Source organism: Malaclemys terrapin, chromosome 19 (assembly GCF_027887155.1).
Source record: "Malaclemys terrapin pileata isolate rMalTer1 chromosome 19, rMalTer1.hap1, whole genome shotgun sequence".
In the NCBI taxonomy this organism is placed as follows: domain Eukaryota; kingdom Metazoa; phylum Chordata; order Testudines; family Emydidae; genus Malaclemys; species Malaclemys terrapin.
The window spans coordinates 11341005-11359632 of NC_071523.1; the positions used below are offsets into that span (position 1 = coordinate 11341005).

The 18628-nt window shown below is 44.2% G+C and overlaps 2 protein-coding genes across 5 annotated transcripts in view; one reads left to right on the forward strand and one right to left on the reverse strand.

The window, feature by feature from the left end:
• MTOR (mechanistic target of rapamycin kinase) overlaps nt 1–18628 on the forward strand; it is a 103680-nt gene that overhangs the window by 32738 nt on the left and 52314 nt on the right. The window lies entirely within an intron of this gene.
• Nucleotides 2477–9590, reverse strand: ANGPTL7 (angiopoietin like 7). The gene is made up of 5 exons (XM_054009148.1): nt 9047–9590; nt 6352–6452; nt 5792–5986; nt 4644–4842; nt 2477–3650 (listed from the first exon to the last, which is right to left on the reverse strand). The coding sequence occupies exons 1-5, from the start codon at nt 9423–9425 to the stop codon at nt 3481–3483; spliced, it is 1044 nt and encodes a 347-aa protein (XP_053865123.1). The 5' UTR covers nt 9426–9590; the 3' UTR covers nt 2477–3480.

An 18628-nucleotide genomic window follows, 5' to 3' on the forward strand; every position in this document is an offset into this window, starting at 1 on the left:
GGGTGGGCAGAGCGATTCAGTAACTCTCAGAGGGGTAGCCGTGTTAGTCTGGATCTGTAAAAAGCAACAGAGTCCTGTGGCACCTTTAAGACTAACAGATGTATTGGAGCATAAGCTTTCGTGGGTGAATACCCACTTCGTCAGACGCATGTAATGGAACTTTCCAGAGGCAGGTATAACAACTCAGCAACTCTCGGGGCTCTGGCTGCAAACTGAAGGTTTTGTGCCTTGCCTCAAAATGGAAGGCAAAGTAGAATAAGAGCATAATGCAAAACCATTTTTACCAGCCTTCTGTTCCCAATTGTGAAGTAGTGGGACAACGAGCCTTCCAGCCTCCCTACCTGCTGTGTACACCTGGCCGTGTGTTACTTCCCAGAGAATGGCCAGGATTTGAGTCACAACTTAGCAGCACGTCCTGCTCTCTATTAGCTTCCTTATTTTTCCTTCCTAGCTTGTGTATGAGCTTGATTCAGCTGTTGAGAGATTCAAATTACTAAACTTGTCAAGTGTACTGCTCCCAGCCAGCCAAACCATCATTTCAGTTTGAGAGGTGGACGTTCCTGTGAAAGGATCTTTCCCCGGGGATACGTAACTCTTTGTTAATCAATGAATGCTAGTTCCCTCCCTGCCTGGCTCTCTGAAATCCATAGCTAATTTATTCACTTGCTTCCTATTCTTTGTGCTGAGGCCGAGTCCTAACAACTGGAGTCTTGGTTTTAAAGACTCCGGCACTCGTGCAGAGCAGCATCTGCCTTTGCAACCGTGTTCAGGTCATTGTCTGAAACAAGCTCTTTTATTCCCTGGGGAGAATCCGAGACAAGGACACAAGCATGAGCAAGTTTCTTACTGAACTCTGTTAAATCTGCCTTCAAGAGATCACTCAGGGGTGGGGAGATGAGGGAAATAGATTGTTGTAGAGCTTTAGGTGGGACAGAAGGGCACAAGTCTGCAATATGCTGTTAAACAATTATTCATTTAAACGAACTTACTGTTTTCCTATATGGGTGAGCAATATATAGCACATTGTGAATGCTACTGTAATCAGAATGATAAAGGATAGCAAAGAATCTGTAGCTTTGAGTCCTGTATGTTAGAATTCCACATTGACTTGCACTAGGAGGAATGTTTCCCTTTGCATTGGTATATGCCCCTCTCTCCCTCTTCAACCAATGCACGAAGTTCTCTGAGGCGTGAGGAAGGGCACAGCCTCTCGAACAAGTTGCTTTGGTCTTTATACGGTGGATTTTTAAGCTCTCTGAAGATACTTGCTTTTAGATTTATGCTTTCACCTTTGTTTACTTTACAGATATTTGCTTCTGTGCCACATGCTGTGCTGTTTTGCCTTCTCTGCAATATGCTTTCATCCCTTCGCCTCTCATGCTTCTGCTAGGATGCTTCAGAACTTGCTGTATTCCCTTTTCCTGACCTTAATCCCTCCATGTGTGTGTGAGTGTTTGTATCAAACAGCAAGTTAAGGAACAAGACTTGAAGCAAACAGGCTTAAAAACGAGAGAGAATTTATTACAGAAATGGAAAAGTTTGGTATAAAAAAAATCCATCGCACAGACTGCATATTTGTATACAAAGCTGTTCCAATGCACAATATGAATAGTCAACATATATAAGACATTTCCCAGGAAACCTTTATCTCCCGTTCCACATCAGACAGAAAATTTTAAATTAGGCTCAAGCTCAGTTTTTGTAAAGTAAATAAAAATAGATATATTATAACTATAACCGTCTTTTTCTACATATTCAAGCAACGGTGTGGCTGCCCTTTTTAACCATCGTTTTCAAGACACTCTTAGGTAAGGAAATGGAGTGTGCTGGTTTTCAAGGTGGAACCTTTAGGCAGTGCTTACAAACAATAACCCTCCAAAACAACCCTGGAAATTCCCGGGTATGGCATCCCACCAGCAAGTGAGGATTTTTGTACGTTTCTAATTTCCCTTGGCACTTGAGGATTCTCTGGCTTCCGTTAAAGCTCTGCTCCCAGATGCATTGCTTTGAACTTTCAATACCGTAATGAAAGGAATAACATGCTCCTTTTCTCCCGCCCCACCCCTGACGTGTGGGCAGCACTGCAAAATTTATTAGGTGCCTCGTCTGGTGTATTTTGCCTTTTCTCTAAAGCATCGAATACTGGTCACAGCTGGTGGCAATAGAGCTTTCTTCATGGACCAGAGGTCTGATCCAAGATGAATAATCCTATGCTTGTAAACCATAAAGCAGAGTGTTAAATATTCCCACATCTGGATTCTCTTTTAAGTAAAAACAGAAAGTTAAAAGCAGGTGGAACTTCAGGATCAAGCATCATAAAACAGAGATTCGAAATACAACTTGGGTTCCAGTGACAACACAAACCACTCGAGATTGCTTCTCTTAGTGCGTAATATTATCCAGGATCCTTTGCTGTATTAGAGCCACACATAATCTCTATATTATTCGATCCCTTGTTTACTAGCACTTCCAATAACCTGCCTTTTTCCAATTAAATATTAAAAGACCCGCACCCTCCTGCCCCGCCCCGCTTGTGGTTTGGAATACAGTGTCAATGTTAAAAGGCTTTTGGCTACGTTTGCTCCCTGTTCGCTCCTGGTCTTGCTGATAGTGTGATGAGGTGGCACAAAATGGCCCTTCTGTGTTCCAAGAGGAACACTAGTAACGTTGAAAATCAGTTCATTGCAGCTCAGAGAGTTGCATCCCAGTCCCTCATATGCTTTCTAGTATAGATCTCCCACCTCCACATAGCCTAGAGCAGATGGGACTTGAGGTTTCTCTCAGAAAGCACTCTCCCTGGGAGTATAGTCTTGCATGGGTGACTAGTGGCCGGAAGGTGGTGATGAGACTTCAGGAAAGAGCAGGTGCCACACGCAATTGCCTAAAGTTTCAACCTAGCTTTTCCTGCATGGGGAGAATGGGCCAATTAACATGTACTGGAGGAACATCTCGTGGATATTTCTAAGATGTTTGAAGGGTTTGAAATAAAAGCCCCGTTCCTCTGTTTCTTGGGTCTTGGTAGAAACTGCCTTCCTTGGCAAGATTTGTATTCACCCTCAATGAATCTAAACACTACAGAGATGGCAAAAAGGAGGGTAAACGCTGCATTTTTCCTAAACTCTAACTGGTCAAATAATAAGGCAACCATGTAAATCCCAGTGCTAGTGTAACCACAACATATCCTTCCTGAAGATGCTGCTACTGCAGGATGTGCCTACTCTAACATAGTGTGTATCCTGTTGGGGGGAGAATGCCTTAAGAGGAGAGAACTGAGCTGAGCCGTAGTAATGTTGGTACCTTTCCTCTCTCCCGTGTCTGCCTCGGAACTAATGTGTGATGCATAGTCAGTGTATGTAGCCCTTGTGGTCGCACACTTTCTAGATGAAGTAAACCGTTTCAATGGCTGGTTTTGAGATTCCAGGCTGTTTCCCTTCAGTGCAGCAGTGTCACCGTAGCTTTACAATTGAGTGTTGCTTCCCGCTAGGGTTTGAAATCCTCTGGGCGGATCTTCATCTCGACTCTTTTCAGAGAGTAGGTTGAGCCGTGCCAGCCATACCAGGTGATTCCATCCATGTTTTTGGTGTGTTCCCCTTTGCGGTAGTAAACCCCGTTCAGGTTGGAATCTGTGCAGCAGTTGTACCAGTATCCACCTTGCAGGAAACAAACGGAGAAAGCCTTTGTCTACCATTTAGTTAACAGTGATGTTTTGTGTTCACGATGTGAACAATTTTCCTTCTGCAGGGAAGGAGTGGGAGAGGGGCCAGGGTGCAGAATTCATTCTGGGAGCCTGTGTCCTTGGCAGCTGACATTACACTGGGACAGGAGCTAAATTCAAGACACACTGTCTGGTGAGCCCTTCTTTGAAGGGTTCAGAGATGCAATAAACAGGGCAAATCACCAAGATGATGTAGCCAAATAAGCCCAGAGTCTTTGTTAAAGTTCTTGTCTGAGGCGCTTGATGCACCTTTGAAAGTTTCATCTCCATTTCGTCCCTCTCTCCCTCTTTGAAAAACAAAAGGTCAGCAGAGGACACTGTTTAGTGTTCTTAGCTGGTTGGCTCTAGTATGCATCTGAATGCAATTGTCTGAGGGTTTACTTTGCAACTAAGGCAACAGTAAAGTAGAACAGCTGAATTCAGAAACTTTTCCCTGGGGGCTATAATTGCTTCACCATAAAGCCTACAGAGGTGAAGCTTATCCCTCTACATATTGGGGCTGTATTAAGAAATTTAAAATAAAAGAGCGAGTTCAAAAGCACTCAGTTACCTTGGTGATGAGCACAGTATAAAAAGCTGAATAGAATATTCCATCCAGAGGCTCTCATTACAACATGACTAGAGCAGAGCTCAAGGTGCATGAACCCCCAGATGAAAATAATTCTACAAGTCACTGCAGCCCATATTTTATATATAATCTTACATTTATTTAGTACCTTCCATCTATAACTCAATATAAAAAAATACACAGGCATAATCTCACCCACCTCTGGGATAGCCAAGCAGATAATTGATGCACAGTACACTTAACAACAGTGTAGGTGGGTCAAGTATTGGCCGGAGACACCAGGGCAAACCCTGACTCCTGTGGAAAGTGCATTGCGTGGTTCATTCAAACACTTGCAGAAGAGGAATCTGAGTGCCTTACCTTTACGGAACTTGACACAGTCATCCACGCACTTGTCGTTGTCCTTGTCCTTGGTGCTGAAGGCTGTGTTGTTGTGGTACCTTAGGGAGTCACGCCCTGTGTTGCCGGTGTAGTTCCCCAGGAAAAGGCGGTAGCTATTCAACTCGTTGCTCAGGGTGAACTGGTTATATTGTGCGTAGCGGATGTTGCCTTCCCAGTCCTGCCACGGGATTAGAGGGGTGAAGAGGAAACAGATTCTGTTTTTAAATAAAATAAAAGTACTAGGCAGACTTTAGCAGCTGTGTTTACCTGGGATGCACGTTAGCTGCGTTTTCAATAGTAATTTCTCTTTTAAAATACAGACTAGACTGCACATACTCCACTATGACAAACTAGAATGAACAAATTTTCACTTAGCATAGCAGGCTGGTGAATTACCAAGGCATCCTGTTTGCTAGGTGGTCTGCATTAACATTAAGTTCTATACGCAGAAATCTGGTACGCTTCTTATCTTAGATGTGGGCTAACTCAAGGTGGTTTTTCCTCCCTCAGGGAGTGGCGTTTAGATTCTCTGGAAGCCCCACACACCACCATTTTGTCCATTACCCCATGCTCCTCTCTCAAGGCCCTACACTTACAGCTGCCATTCTTCCAGTCATGACCTGGACTGATTAATAACTCGCCAGCCATTAATAGACTGGAGAAGTTGCTGCTGGGCAATGCAAAGCACTTCTTCCTCCCTGTGTGCTGTCTCTGCAGCACTCCTGCCCAAAGGAGTGACCTTGAGTCCCTCCAATCTGTAGTTGGGCATCCCTGTGGATCTTTAAATCCCTAAAAACTGGTCAGCAGCATAATCCCTCTGCCCTGGGCTATGACCTTGTTCACCTCAGTGATGGGCAAAATTCACCTGAGAATCCTTTAGAGTCTGTGTCTCACCCAAGATCCAATCTGTAGCCCCGTGAAGGTTCTGTTACACCAATAGTAAACCCTGGGGAATATGCTTCTGTCGTGCCCCTAATGTTGTTGCCAGGTCTCTCTCGCATTAGTCTCCCTAATCTAAATATGCGACTCCTTTAGCCCTCCATCGCTGTTAAGAGATTGCACTTTCTACCAAAGAACTACTGTGCACTAGAAGCTTTTGCTGCTGGAAGTGAGAACCTGTGAATTACCTCCAGCTCTACTCGCAGCAGGGTCGGGCGTCTGGAGAGCCGATAGATATTTTCATTCCCTAGCCAGAAATCTCCCCGGATATTGCCAAATCCTTCCTTGTATTGTTTCCAATCTCTGTTGAAAGAGATCAGGCCAACTTTGCGCCTCTGGATGATGGTCCAGCCGCCACCGTCTGTCTCCATGTCACAATACACCTGTAGCAAAGAGGATGCAGTGCTAACCAGTCAGCAGGGTGACAGGGTCCCACTTCCGATTTCATTGTATACAAGATCAGGAAGCGGGGCAGGACACTCTGCACCAAACCTCATCTGTCAAGGGAGTTTGTTGGTTTGTGCAAAGAGGCACGAAAACCTGATTTGCTCTGAGACTTTCTCTCTCCAGTATATCCTCTCCATCCCTACTATATAAGATCCTGTAGGGATTTTAAATGTAATATGCCCTCTTCCTCCCTCCGACACTGTAAAAACTGGACTTCAGTCTAAGTGTTTTCCGAATGTACAGTATTGAAGAAGCTCTGCTAGAACCAAAAGCATGCACGGTGTATGCATGGCATCCTCACCTCTAGGTCAGGGCTCCCCAAGAATTCATCTGGAGGCAGCTTGTAAACACCGGAGATTCTGTAATTCTTCTGGTAAAGGGATGAGCAGTCATAGACAGCATCTACTTGAATCAAACACAGGAAGTAAGATGCTGAGCAGGAGAAGGGCCACCTACTGCGGAGGTGCGTCCTCGAAGGCTTTAACACAGTTCTTGAGATAAACATTCAAAGGGGCCATTTTGTTGCATCTCCAGTGAAGTGTAGAAGGGTGGAGAAAAATCTGCCTGGGGTGTGATGTGTGCATGGAACAGCGTAGCTTTGATCAGTGCCTGGGTCTGCTCACCTCTAGATGAGCTGCATGGCAGCAGTATTGGTGCTGGTCAGGTTTGCATGTGAGAGAGAGAGAGATGGCAGCATTGGAACATGAGGTGCTTTCTGTGGGAGGTGGGATTTCTAAGCCTTTTGTCTTCAGCCCCCAAACAGAAAATACTCCTCATAGGAACTCGAAAGCCCATGAAATGAGACAGCACTTGTTAAAAATGAGAGAGATAATCAGGCTGGTGCTGGATGGATGGTTATGAGGCCTTGAAGCAAATTGCAAAGCCCCATTGCATGTATAGGGCTAGGTACAGTATTTGCAGATGCTGAAATAATCCATTACTACAACTGTAGGAAATATTTTTGTATTCTTTAAAATATCTTTCCACTACGCAAATGAAGATTTAATCCTTTCTGTGGCTGCTTAGCACAATACGATGGCATTAAAATTCTAGCACACAGGAAAGAATGCTGAATGTAATTTAGTCATCTCTGGCTTGGTTTATAAAATATACAAGGAAGTGGCTTTGTGCTTGGCTCTGGGGGGCTGTGTTAGCACTTCACAGCATGCAGTCTTGTCTCTCTCGTCTCCCACCCGTCAGGAGGTGGGGGTATTTTGAAAGCAGCACTTTTGAGAGGGAGGAAGTGCCAGGCGCTCAATAGCGACCCCTCTGGCCTGCTCTGAAGTGCATCTGTGGGGGGCTCCTTGTACCTGAAGCCCTTGTGTGGTAGCCACAGTCTTGGGGCGCAGATGATGGTAGAGTGAGGGAGACTAAAATGGGGAGCTCTAATTAGCTCTATTCTGGATCCAGGGAGGAAAGGGCTAAGCGTAAAGGACAGAGATGCTGTGCTATACAAGGAAACAAACGGCTTGTATGTGTAACTAGCAGAATCAAAACCGCATCCGTTACCTATTACCTTTCTAGTCTCCCAACCTCTTACTGTAGTGCACAAAGCTCCAGCCTTCACAGCCGTTTCTGTTTTGTATTAAAATGACCAGCGTGTGAATAAAATCCCCATGCTGGGGAATGAGAGCGTACACTCGTTGCCCCTTTATACACAGGTCCCTGTCTGACAGGCCAGACCGGCTGCCTGTGCCGATCATGTGGGTGGGCAGATTAGCTGAGTTTGTGAATAAAACACATTGCGCAATAGTTTCTGTATCACAGTTTGCGATGGGGGAGATGGCATTTAGCTCATCTGAATCTCAGTCTTGGCAGCCCCCCTTCTCTCTGGGTAGGAGCTGATTGAGGGTAGGTGGTGCACACAGCTGCTTTTACGGGAGGGGAGAGCAGCTAGCTGGGGTGAGGATTTATCCTTCCTGACAGTTTTTTCAGCATATTGCAGGGTGAATGACTTTCACCTGGTGGCATGAATTCCCTGCATCTGGCTGCTCAAGTCCCTACTTGGCTGGCTTTCTCCGTGTGCTGCTTTATTTTACAAAACCACATTGCGGTGTTACTATACCCCTGATGAGACTCATTACGGTAAAACCTTTCTGTTTATTTAAGACGATATAAATAGTGAGCAGTGTTTCCAAACTAACGACGTTAAACCTTTTCCTTAAGCAGACCTTAGTAAATACTGGTGGTTTAAGATTTTTTTTTTCCCTGTTGTAAAACAGACCCAGAATTACGGTGTTTAGCACATACAACCACCCCAGGCAATAGTAGTCTTTAGAAGGAAGTTTAACCTTGTTGGAATGGTCTCCCTTTGGAGTAGACTTTCCTCAGCATATCCAAAGCAAATGTGCTATGAAACTTTCCTGCAACACTATACCAGGGAAGGAGGGAAAATTTTAAGCTATTGAAATGTGTTTATGTTCTATCAGGGATTTTGCATAATCTACAACCTTGGATTTCTGAGAATTATTATTCAAAAGATGTCTTTTTTTATTTTATTCTGGATCAGACAGGCATAAAGATGGTGTTGCATCTGCAATGGAGGTTAGAAGTGTCTCCAATTGTTTAACTAACCCCTGATCCCCTCCCAGCGTTCTGGATGATATGGGCATATTATTGCCAGAAGTTTTCCCACACAAACTGACTGCCTCTCTGTTCAGATTGGGATCATAGTACTTTGGGGGCGGGGGGGGGGCGAGGGAGATGTATTAAATGAGTCCATCCTGCTGCAATTGCAGGATCTGTTCTTCTTCCCCAACCCTTAACAGAGCATATCTGCTATTAAACTGATAACTGGATCTATGGATTTCTGGCCAAATAAACCTGGCAGCTTTTTGCGCTGTTGTGTCTGCAGAAGTGCACTGGGTAGACTGGCATTCAGTGGGCACAGTCACCAGCTGTGTTAATGGGACATGCTAGCATAGGTTAAAAGTTGGTGGTTAGTTGGGGTTCTGCGTTAAGAGGCGCATCTGGGAGCTTAGAGGCTCCGTCCTTACCAGCTGAGGTTTGCGTGACCGTCTGGGCTGCCTGCAGCTGCATGATGTCTATCTGGCTGTTAATTTCGGAGTACTTGCTCTCGGCATCGATGAGCCGGGACTCCATCTGCTTGGTGCTCCCTTCCAGCTCCATCACCTGCATAACCACGTTCACCCAGTCGTCTTCCTGCTTCTTGCTCAGCGACCCCAGCATGGTGCTCAGGTTGGCTATTTGCAGCTTGAGCTCTTTCATCTCATCGCAGCAGCCCATCAGTTTGAGCTGGGTGTTCCCGTTGGTCGTTCTCCTCTTGGGAGGCTTCTGCAGCCACGCTGGGTAGATGGCCAAGGACAAGGTGATAACACAGAGCCATGCCAGTTGCATAGTGACTTTCACTGGCATTTTCACTCTCAGCAGTGAGAACTGAGTTCTCTGACTGAGTCCACTGCAGATGCTGTGAGCGCAGCAGGGGCACGTATGAAACTCTTCTGAAAGTGCTACAGCACGCTGGTGCCCTAACTCTGTTTCTCTCCCCCTCTCTCTCAATGAAGGTGGAGTCTAAAGGGGACTTCTGCAGCCCTTTCCTGTAGGAGTCTGTGCATTCTGGAAGTCTCTATCTCTCAGCATCTTAAATATCTTTTCTCCTGTGTACCTCCACCCCCCTGCAGCCGTACACAGCATTCTAGCCCCTCCCAGCTAATCTGTTCATATCAAGTGCCTACGGGCTGAAATCAACACAGACTTAGGCCAAAAAAGGGGTGGAGGGGGAGACTTCCCTCCACTCACCTCTGCCCTGTGGGGTGGGAGAGAGGGCTAGGAATTCATGGGAGTTTCCATTTGGGTTTTAGCCCTTTCGGTGACTAAGTCTGGCACGTCCGAGAACATAACAGCATTGGAGGTCCAGGACATGAGAGGGCCCTCTAACAGGGATGATTTTGTAGCAATTTGAACAAGGTGACTCCTGTGGGGAATGCTCCCAGCTTTGACAGTCCTATTTAAAGTATTCCACATGAGCTGTATCTCTTGGGTGCTTTTCCGTTTTGATTTGGTGCAGAGACCATTTTAGCCATTTCATCCCATAAACAGCTAATCCTCCTCTCTCCAGAGGATCAGTCGTTCTTGGAGTGTGTGTCTTGTAGGATTTGGAACTGTTCTCTTTAGAGAGGAGAGGACTCAGAGGCAGTATAGAATGGTGACTGTATAGAGCAGGTAAATTATGTGCCTCTTTTTACCCTTTCTCATAATACAAGAACATGGGACGTTCTGTAACATTGAAAAGCAGCAAATTTAACACTGACAAAAGGAAATGCATTTTTTTACCCAACATATAATTAACCCGGTGAGCTGATATTGAGGTCAGAATTCTAACAGGTTTTTGAAAAAGAATTAGACATTAGAATTAGAGCATCCACAGTTTTTATATAAAATATAGGATTAAAAATAATCATATTAAACCCTCATAATTCAGGACATAAGCCACGCATTAGCTGTTGGGGTTAGGGAGAAACTTTCCCTACGGCAGATTATTCTATAACTGTCGTCCATAAGGATTGTTACACCTTCCTCTGAAGCCTCTGTCCTGGCTACTGTTGGAGGCAGGAGAATGGGACTAGCTAGAGCACGGGCTTGATTCAGTCTGGCTGCTCCGATGGTAAATGTCATGGATGCCTGTTTTTAAAAAAATCAATTAATCTCGCTTGTGCCTGGTAGGAAGAAAGTGCGAAAGACATAATTGAGCCATCTTGTTCCACATGGAAGTCACTCACTGGTCTAAAAAGGAACTAGGATACATGGTGATAAATCAATTAACCTAATTAAAACCGTACTGGTCCCTGATGCATCTTGGACCTATGGAAACATAACTTGCTCCAGCACTCAGCTTTTACTCCTCAGCCGTGTTAAACTTACTGCTAGATGTTTTGTTGGTAGCGACGGATGAACGTGCCAGCCATCTAGTAACTTTTCAGCAAAGCAGCAGTGGTGTCCTGGCAGGGTTCAGAAAAGTGGGAAGATGAAAGCATCAGAGCGTTTGCAAAGATGAAGCATGGTGACACATTGCTGCAGACGCCATATTTCCCAGGGGAGAGACGAAAGCAGGGGTCGAGATCTCTGAGCACATAGCATGGGTGTGTTGGTGGCTGACCCCTCCTGTGTGCTGTGCTCAGGGCACACCCCTGCCACCTGAGGCGTCAGCAGGCAAGGCTCCCACATGTTTCCAGTGACCTGAGATGCCACCAGACTCCGTCAGTCAGGAGTGACAGGTATTTTTCTTTGAAAGTACAGCGGCTCCCTCTCCTCACGAGAGCATTGGCTGTTGCTTGTTTTCTGTTGCTGGCATTTCAAGAACCTTCCATAGCAAAATTGTGTTTTATACCACAAACCAGCATGTGCCCCACACGCAGACCAAAAGCCTGACCTTTTTGTTCTGCATGTAATCCTGTCTGAGCCCTCTTCTAGCCAGAGCTTCTGTCTTTCCCTGGGGGCAAATTTTTGTCAGGCTGCATGTGACGAGAAACTTGTTTTTGACAAAAACAGAGACCAATAGTGGAGTAAGCTGGGTTCTTGTTTCTCTCTCCCCCCACAAAAAAAAAAGCACACTCCCACTTGTGTCCCTGCTGTGGTCAAACCCTTGGCGTTCTTTTGAAATTCCAACAGCCTCTCTTATTTTTTCTAAGCAGTTCTGAAAGCTGATCAGTGGTGCTCGGTCCTAAAATAGAAGTGAAGCCTGTCAGTGATGTGCTACCCTCTGACAAAGGGACATGGCCCACCTTTGCTGCTGTTCTGCCTCCCTGAAACTCATTTTCATTTTCAAATGCTCTTAGCTCCTGACTACATCTTTATGGCCACTATAGTATATGAATCTCAAAAATTGGGGACAGGGTATAGGCAGTGGAGGGGCACTTGCAGTCCCCAAGGGACACTGAAATATATCCTCCTGCTTTCAGTCTGGAAGTAATGAAAGGACCCAATGTTCAGACAAATTCTTGCCTTCAGTCAAGGATTCTAATACAGAGGAGAAACTGGTCCAGTGGTGAAGGCATTAGACTGGAAGACAGCAGACTTAGGTTTTATTTCTGGTCCTGCCCTAGAGCTGTTTCCTCTGAGGCAAGTTACTTCACCTCTCTCTGACTCAGTTTCCCTGTCTTTAAAATGGGGATGATACTCCGTTTGCTAAAGCACTTTGGTGTCTATGCTGTACAACGGCTAACAAGAAATAAGTCTTGGTAGACAAGAACAGAGAAGAGGGCAAACCTAGGAAAATTCCCTTCATTACATCTGAGGAAGCTTTAGAGAGATTTAGACAGGAGTTGTGAGCTTTTAGGGGAGAAACTCAGTTCTTAACTTTAATTGGGCTTGCTTTCTTAATAAGTATTTGAAAGGTGAAGCCTTTGTTTGAAAAACCGAATAGCAATCTCTAAAACAGCGACAACTGCTGCAGCTCAGTGCCAAACAGTATCATATATATTAGAGGCTGGTACCACTATCACTTATTGGGGGTCCTTAGAGCGTTGGGATTCAAAGAATCCCATAAAGAGGAGACCATCTGTATATTGGAAGTGTGGACTGTACTGGATACAACTCATGAGTGAGGGGGGCTCTCCTCCAAACTCCTGGGCAGCTTCCAGGTTTATTTTCCTTGTTCTGTTGCATTCTTTTCTCCTTTCCAAAATGAAAAGATTTCACATTGGAATTGAGAATGTTTGTCTAAAATTGTGGGGTGTTTTCCTTTTTTCCTTTTTTCCTCCTCTTACCAGAAGGGGTCATAAAAGAACATTCCTAGCAGGATTCCTTTTCATTGCAAATGCTGGTTTGTAGAGAAGCCTTAGTGTCTGGCCCTTTAATTAGTTAGAGTCAAGCATGTAGATCTGTGTGCTGGAGAGAGGTGGGGGCTTTTGGCAAATGTCTGGAGATGCAGCAAGCCTACAATGAGAATGGCCAGGATCTTGAGAACTAAACTCCCAGCTGATGGCCCCATCTCAGGACAGGAGCGTTCTACCTGGCAGTGCTTTGTGGTTAGGAATAACAGGATCACTGTGTATTTTTTCTCCTAAGAACTTTTAGCTTCAACTATAGGAAAGTGAAGCCTTGGGCATGTTTCACTGGTGCTGCAGTGCATGTGACATAGGCTCAGAGCTGAGAGAGGGATATATGGGTTCTTCTCAGACATGCAACTTTTCTGAGGATGGGCTTGATACAAATTGTGTGTATTATCCCCTTCTTGTGCAGAAATGTTAATTTTCCCATCCCGGGCTTTTTCTGCTTTCTTGACTTTTTGTGTTCTTAGTGCCTTATCACCTGGAGATTAAAGAGTCGAGAGAGGAAGAAAATTACTTCAGAATTTCTGCAGAGATCTGAACAGATGGGCAAAAAGCATTTGGCTTTTAGCACGTCTCAGGCTTTGATCTTGCTTTCCCTGAATTCTTACTTAGGACCAGAACAACTAATGTCCTATTGACACTGGGATCAGAAATGTGCTAGCTACCACTGTGCTTAAACATAGCTGTTGCTAGCATGGTTCTGGCATGATTTCCTTGACATGTGTAGACCCTGCATTGCTTGCTTGCTTGTTTTAGGGATCTTTCCTAGCCTGACCATGTTGTAAATTAACCCATCCAGTCCCCTTTCCCTGGTATTCAATAGCATGATGCTGTAACGTGCCCAGCAGATGACCAATCCCTTTTCACCCAGATAGGGAAATAACACTGGAATCCTGCTACCCACAATGGATTCTGAATATGGTTATATCTGGCCTGGTGCCATTCCCTAGGCAAACAGGGCTAATATCACTAGCTGGTGTTACATAATTAGGAGTATATTAGTGTTTTCTAATTAGAGGTAGCTATCTCCTATACCTGGCGGGATAGATTAAATCAGTGTTGGGCTTAAGTTACTCCTTCCTCTGGGGAGCTGTTCCAGCAGGTGGACAAGTTCAACGTGGGTGAAGCTAAGACTAGAAGGCAAACTCAGTGCCCCGTGGCTATTTGGTAGTCAGTCATTGTAGAGCACAACCATGCAGCTGGTAAATGCTTTTAGGGACCTAACCCACTGTTGTTGCCTACTGTGATTGACAAGGTGCTTATTAGATTCTTCACTGCTGGCAAATTCCAGGAAATCTACACCTAGCAAAGGATCCTTAGGGATGTGTATATTTCCTCCAGATGTGTAATAAGTGTGTGTGTAGTTTAAGCTTTGGATATTTTAATAATGCTCATGTTCATTGTTTTTAACTCAGCAGCTCACAATTAGTAACTGATTTCTTATTTAAGTCAAATAGAATTATTGACTGTCCGAGTGATTTGGTTACGTAACCAATAATAGAGAATGTATCCAATATACGAGAGAATAGAATACTGCGGACTTCCAGGCTGGAGTCACAAATCTGATGGAAGAATTATCTCAGGGAGATACAAATCTATTCCCATTACCACGTCCTGATTTTACTGAGGATGAGTAAGGACAGATACCTCTACAGTCTTCGTTGCTGCAGCCAGTAAATATATTCCATTATTATGGTTGCAAAAACAAAGCAGCACAATAGAAATGCAGTTCCTAAGAATAAAAACTAAGAGACGTGGAAAGACTTACTGGTTTTATTAGCTTTAATTACTAAAGTATCTGAGGGAAGATAGAGGAAGTGAGATGACCTGATTTTTAAAAAATCATTGGTATAACTCCTGGAATGGCATGTGATATTTATACTACCTTGGCAGTATTCTTACCTTGCATATCTGATGCCTAAAGACTCTGTTCCCCGAAATGTTTTCCCTTGCTATTTTCCTTCACTACCTTCATTAAATCTCACTTATTAAAGGGCAGGAGATAGCGAGAGGGAGACTTTCTGCAGCATGTCCAACAGGGTTGGCTGAGAATTCTGTTATGGTTTTCACTGCCTCTCCCCACATCAGCAGGAAGCTGTGTGCAGGCTTTTATATCAACACTGGGAATCCAGCCAACTTCAGGGCCTGTAAGTGATGTGATGAGACTTCACTGGAAAGATGAAGGGGGATTGGCGTGGCCTCTGAACAGTCAATCACTGCAATGGTTATTGAAAACAACTCTTTGCTGACATTGGTTTCCCAAAGCATTTGTTCCCAAGCATGGGAATAATTTTTAGTAGCTTGATGGAGAGGTTTTGTGGTGAGGTTTTTTTCAAAAGTTTGTTGAATCAAGGATTCAGGGATGCCTGAACACAAATAAACCATAGAATTGGAGAAACTGGCCAGCAAAGGCAACTCCCTGTGCCAGAAGATTATGTGTTCCCCAAAGCTTCCACAAAGCTTCAGCTTCTAATCCCAGAGGAGAGCTCCCCACACTTCTGCACAGGGGAAAATAAACTTGATTTAGATGGGTGACACTTTCAGAACAATGGGAAAGGGAGCCTTTCAATGGGTGGGGAGAGGAGAAGAGGGGTCTGACCTCAGTTTGACTCCCTAATCTTGCATAGCCTCTGAGCATCTGCATTAATGCAGAAATGTGCCCTTCCTACCAAGCTTTTGAAACCTTTTCTGGCTGATGCAATATGGCAAGTGTGTGTTCTCCACTCACTGGGGAAAGATTAATTTTGGGGCCTCCTGAAAGATTTCTGTTAAAGCAAAGCTTATCTTTTTATTGTGAGCAGGTAAGGGAGGGACCCAATCTGCTTTCACTTACCTTCTGCGTTCTCAAACATCTTGAAAATTTTGAATGACAGACAATATTTTTGGCGACCTTCAGAGAGCAGGGAGCACTGGCAAGCTACCAGGGGCATCTGAGAGAGAATCTTTCCATTGAGTATTAGATATGCAGGAGAACCTAAGGGGAGAAGAAAGCCCAGCATATGAGTGCTTTTCCTTCTGGTGGTAGCAGCTTTGTTGATAGGTGTTTTTTTTCCACTCCCAATCCTTATCTGATTTCTTTTTGAAAAGCCTTTACAATACAGAATTTTTCTTTCTTATTCAGTGCCTGTTTGATGCATTCATAACTTAACATTAGTTGCATTATCTTTTAAGCAACACTAAAACAATTTGCTGAAGACTTGAGTATTTAGTCCTTGCTCATTAGGACGGTGAGTTTGTCATGGGCATCAGTTTTGGAGACTACTGATTTCCCCCCTGCCCCAATAACCTTTGTCTTCTTACATTAGCTGGTCACCTCTTGTAATAACCATCCTTGCTACCATGCATGAGTGTGAAGAAAGGGAATTGCTTTCCAGGATGCCTGGCCAAGCAGGACTGGAGTGGAGGGAAGGAGTTTGCACAATCAAGGCGAAATCAGAAACATGGATTAAAACCTAGATTTTATCAAAATGTGCCGTGACTCATCCATGATTTTCTTTGCCAAACTATCTTTACAAAACTCATTGCCCTTACCTGGCTGCAAAGGATTATGTATGCAGACCACATAGGGTGAAATCACCTTTTGGTGACTCTTATTAGCCTGAGTTTTCATTCTTTTCTGTGATTATAGCCTGTGCCACAAACCGAAACACTCTTCCAGTATTGCATTTTAAAAAGCCGAGGTTTTTACTGCTGCTTTAGATTTCCACATAAAATATGAAATCAGACTGTGGAAATTAGAGAAATCAAAGCATTATTTTAAAATAACCTACACCTCTACCCCACTATAACGGGACCCGATATAACACGAATTTGGATATAACACGGTAAAGCAGCGCTCCGGGTGGGCGGGGCTGCGCACTCCGGCAGATCAAATCAAGTTCGATATAACGCGGTTTCACCTATAACACGGTAAGATTTTTTGGCTCTCGAGGACAGCATTATATCGAGGTAGAGGTGTATATCAAATCCCTTCCATTGCTATGAAATCATAGAATATCACGGTTGGAAGGGACCTTAGGAGGTCATCTAGTCCAACCCCCTACTCAAAGCAGGACCAATCCCCAAGTAAATCATCCCAGCTGGGGCTTTGTCAAGCCTGACCTTAAAAACTCCTAAGGAAGGAGATTCCACCACCTCCTTAGGTAACCCTTTCCAGTGCTTCACCACCCTCCTAGTGAAAAAGTTTTTCCTAATATCTGACCTAAACCTTCTTGTAGTGTGGGGCCCAAAACTGGACACAGTTGCCAAGTTGTGTTCCTGCTGGGGGCTGCCATTTTAATGATATGTATCCAGACAGGAAGACAGCAAGACAGAGAGAGAGAGAGAACAGTGTGTGATTTCCAGAGCTCTTTTAAGGTAAGAAATAGAAGAATTCCATAGATGTTCACACTAAAACAAAATACAGAACTTACCTTAAAAGAGCTGTAGAAATTTCCTGCTGCTCCCCATGTCTGACTGCAGCTTTGATCTCCCCCCATCATGCTTGTAATCAGCTGACAATGGAGCTAGCTCCTTCTTAGTTTAAAAAAAAAAATTGAATAGGATTAAAAATATAATTAGGAATTATTTTGTCTTGCTTTTCACTTTGGATCAAGCAATTGAAACCCTCACATAAAAAAGGTAATTGGAAAATAAAAATAATTTAAATTTGGTAACTGGAAGTTGGTAAAATGCATTGCAGATGTTATTTATTAACTTAACTGATTAATCGGCACTTTGGAAACAAAACAACTCCTGCAATACAGAGGAAGTTAGGGAGGAAGGAAAAGTAGGTTTCACTTGAGGGCTGATGGAGTTTTCTCTGTAATTTGAGTGAACCAGCACCAGACTCTGGTGGAGTCTCGTTATTTCAGAGATCTATTTGCAAAGTGTTTTACCTTGACAAGCAGTGAGTATAAGGCACTAATCTTTTGCCCATATTGAATGCACCACTCAGTGTGCGAGTACAGGCAAAGTTAACATGGACTTCTTCTATGAAAAAAGGTCTTCACTATGAAAAAAGGTGTGTCTGCCTGCTCACTTATGGGGGAAAAGACAGACGGTCTTATCTACCTCAAGTTGAAATCCTACTGAAGACATCTTGCATTAAAAACATACCTTTTTTTCCCCAGAGTGAAGACATAAGAATGGCCATACTGGGCCAGACCCTGATCCATCTAGCCCATTATCCTGTCTTCTGACACTGGCCAGTGCCAGATGCTTCAGAGGGAATGAACAGAACAGGGCAATTGAGTGATCCATCCGCTGTCGTCCAGTCCCAGCTTTGGGCAGTCAGAGGTTATGGGACGCCCAGAGCATAGGGTTGCATCCCCAGGCTTCTAGGCTAATAGCTGTCCTCATGAAGTTATCAAATTCTTTTTTTGAACCTAGTTCTACTTTTGGCCTTCCCAGTATCCCATGGCAACAAGTTCCACAGGTTGACTGCATTGTGTGAAGAAATATTTCCTTACGTTTGTTTTAAACCTGCTGCCTGTTAATTTATCTGGGTGACCTAGTTCTTGTGTTATGTAGAGGGGTTAAACTACCCTTTTTCTCCACACCATTCATGATTTTATAGACTTCTATCATAACCTCCCTCCCCCAATCATCTCTTCTGTAAACGACATAGTCCCATACTTTTTAATCTGTCCAGTGGAAGCTATTCCATACCCCTAATCTTTTTTTTTGAGATGGGGCAATCAGAACTGCACGCAGTATTCAAGGTGTGGGCGTGCCATGGATTTCTATAGTGGTGTTCTGTTTTCGTTTGATAATGCCACCTGTTGAGGGGAGGGCTATATGGGGGAC

Excerpts from the sequence above, each read along its gene's own strand:
- ANGPTL7 (XM_054009148.1), bottom strand. The coding sequence starts at position 9,425 with ATGCCAGTGAAAGTCACTATGCAACTGGCATGGCTCTGTGTTATCACC. Across the intron at positions 5,987-6,351 it reads TGGGGAGCCCTGACCTAGAG|GTGTATTGTGACATGGAGAC; the intron begins GTGAGGATGCCA and ends TCTTTGCTACAG. Across the intron at positions 3,651-4,643 it reads CTGTGTCAAGTTCCGTAAAG|GTGGATACTGGTACAACTGC; the intron begins GTAAGGCACTCA and ends GTTTCCTGCAAG.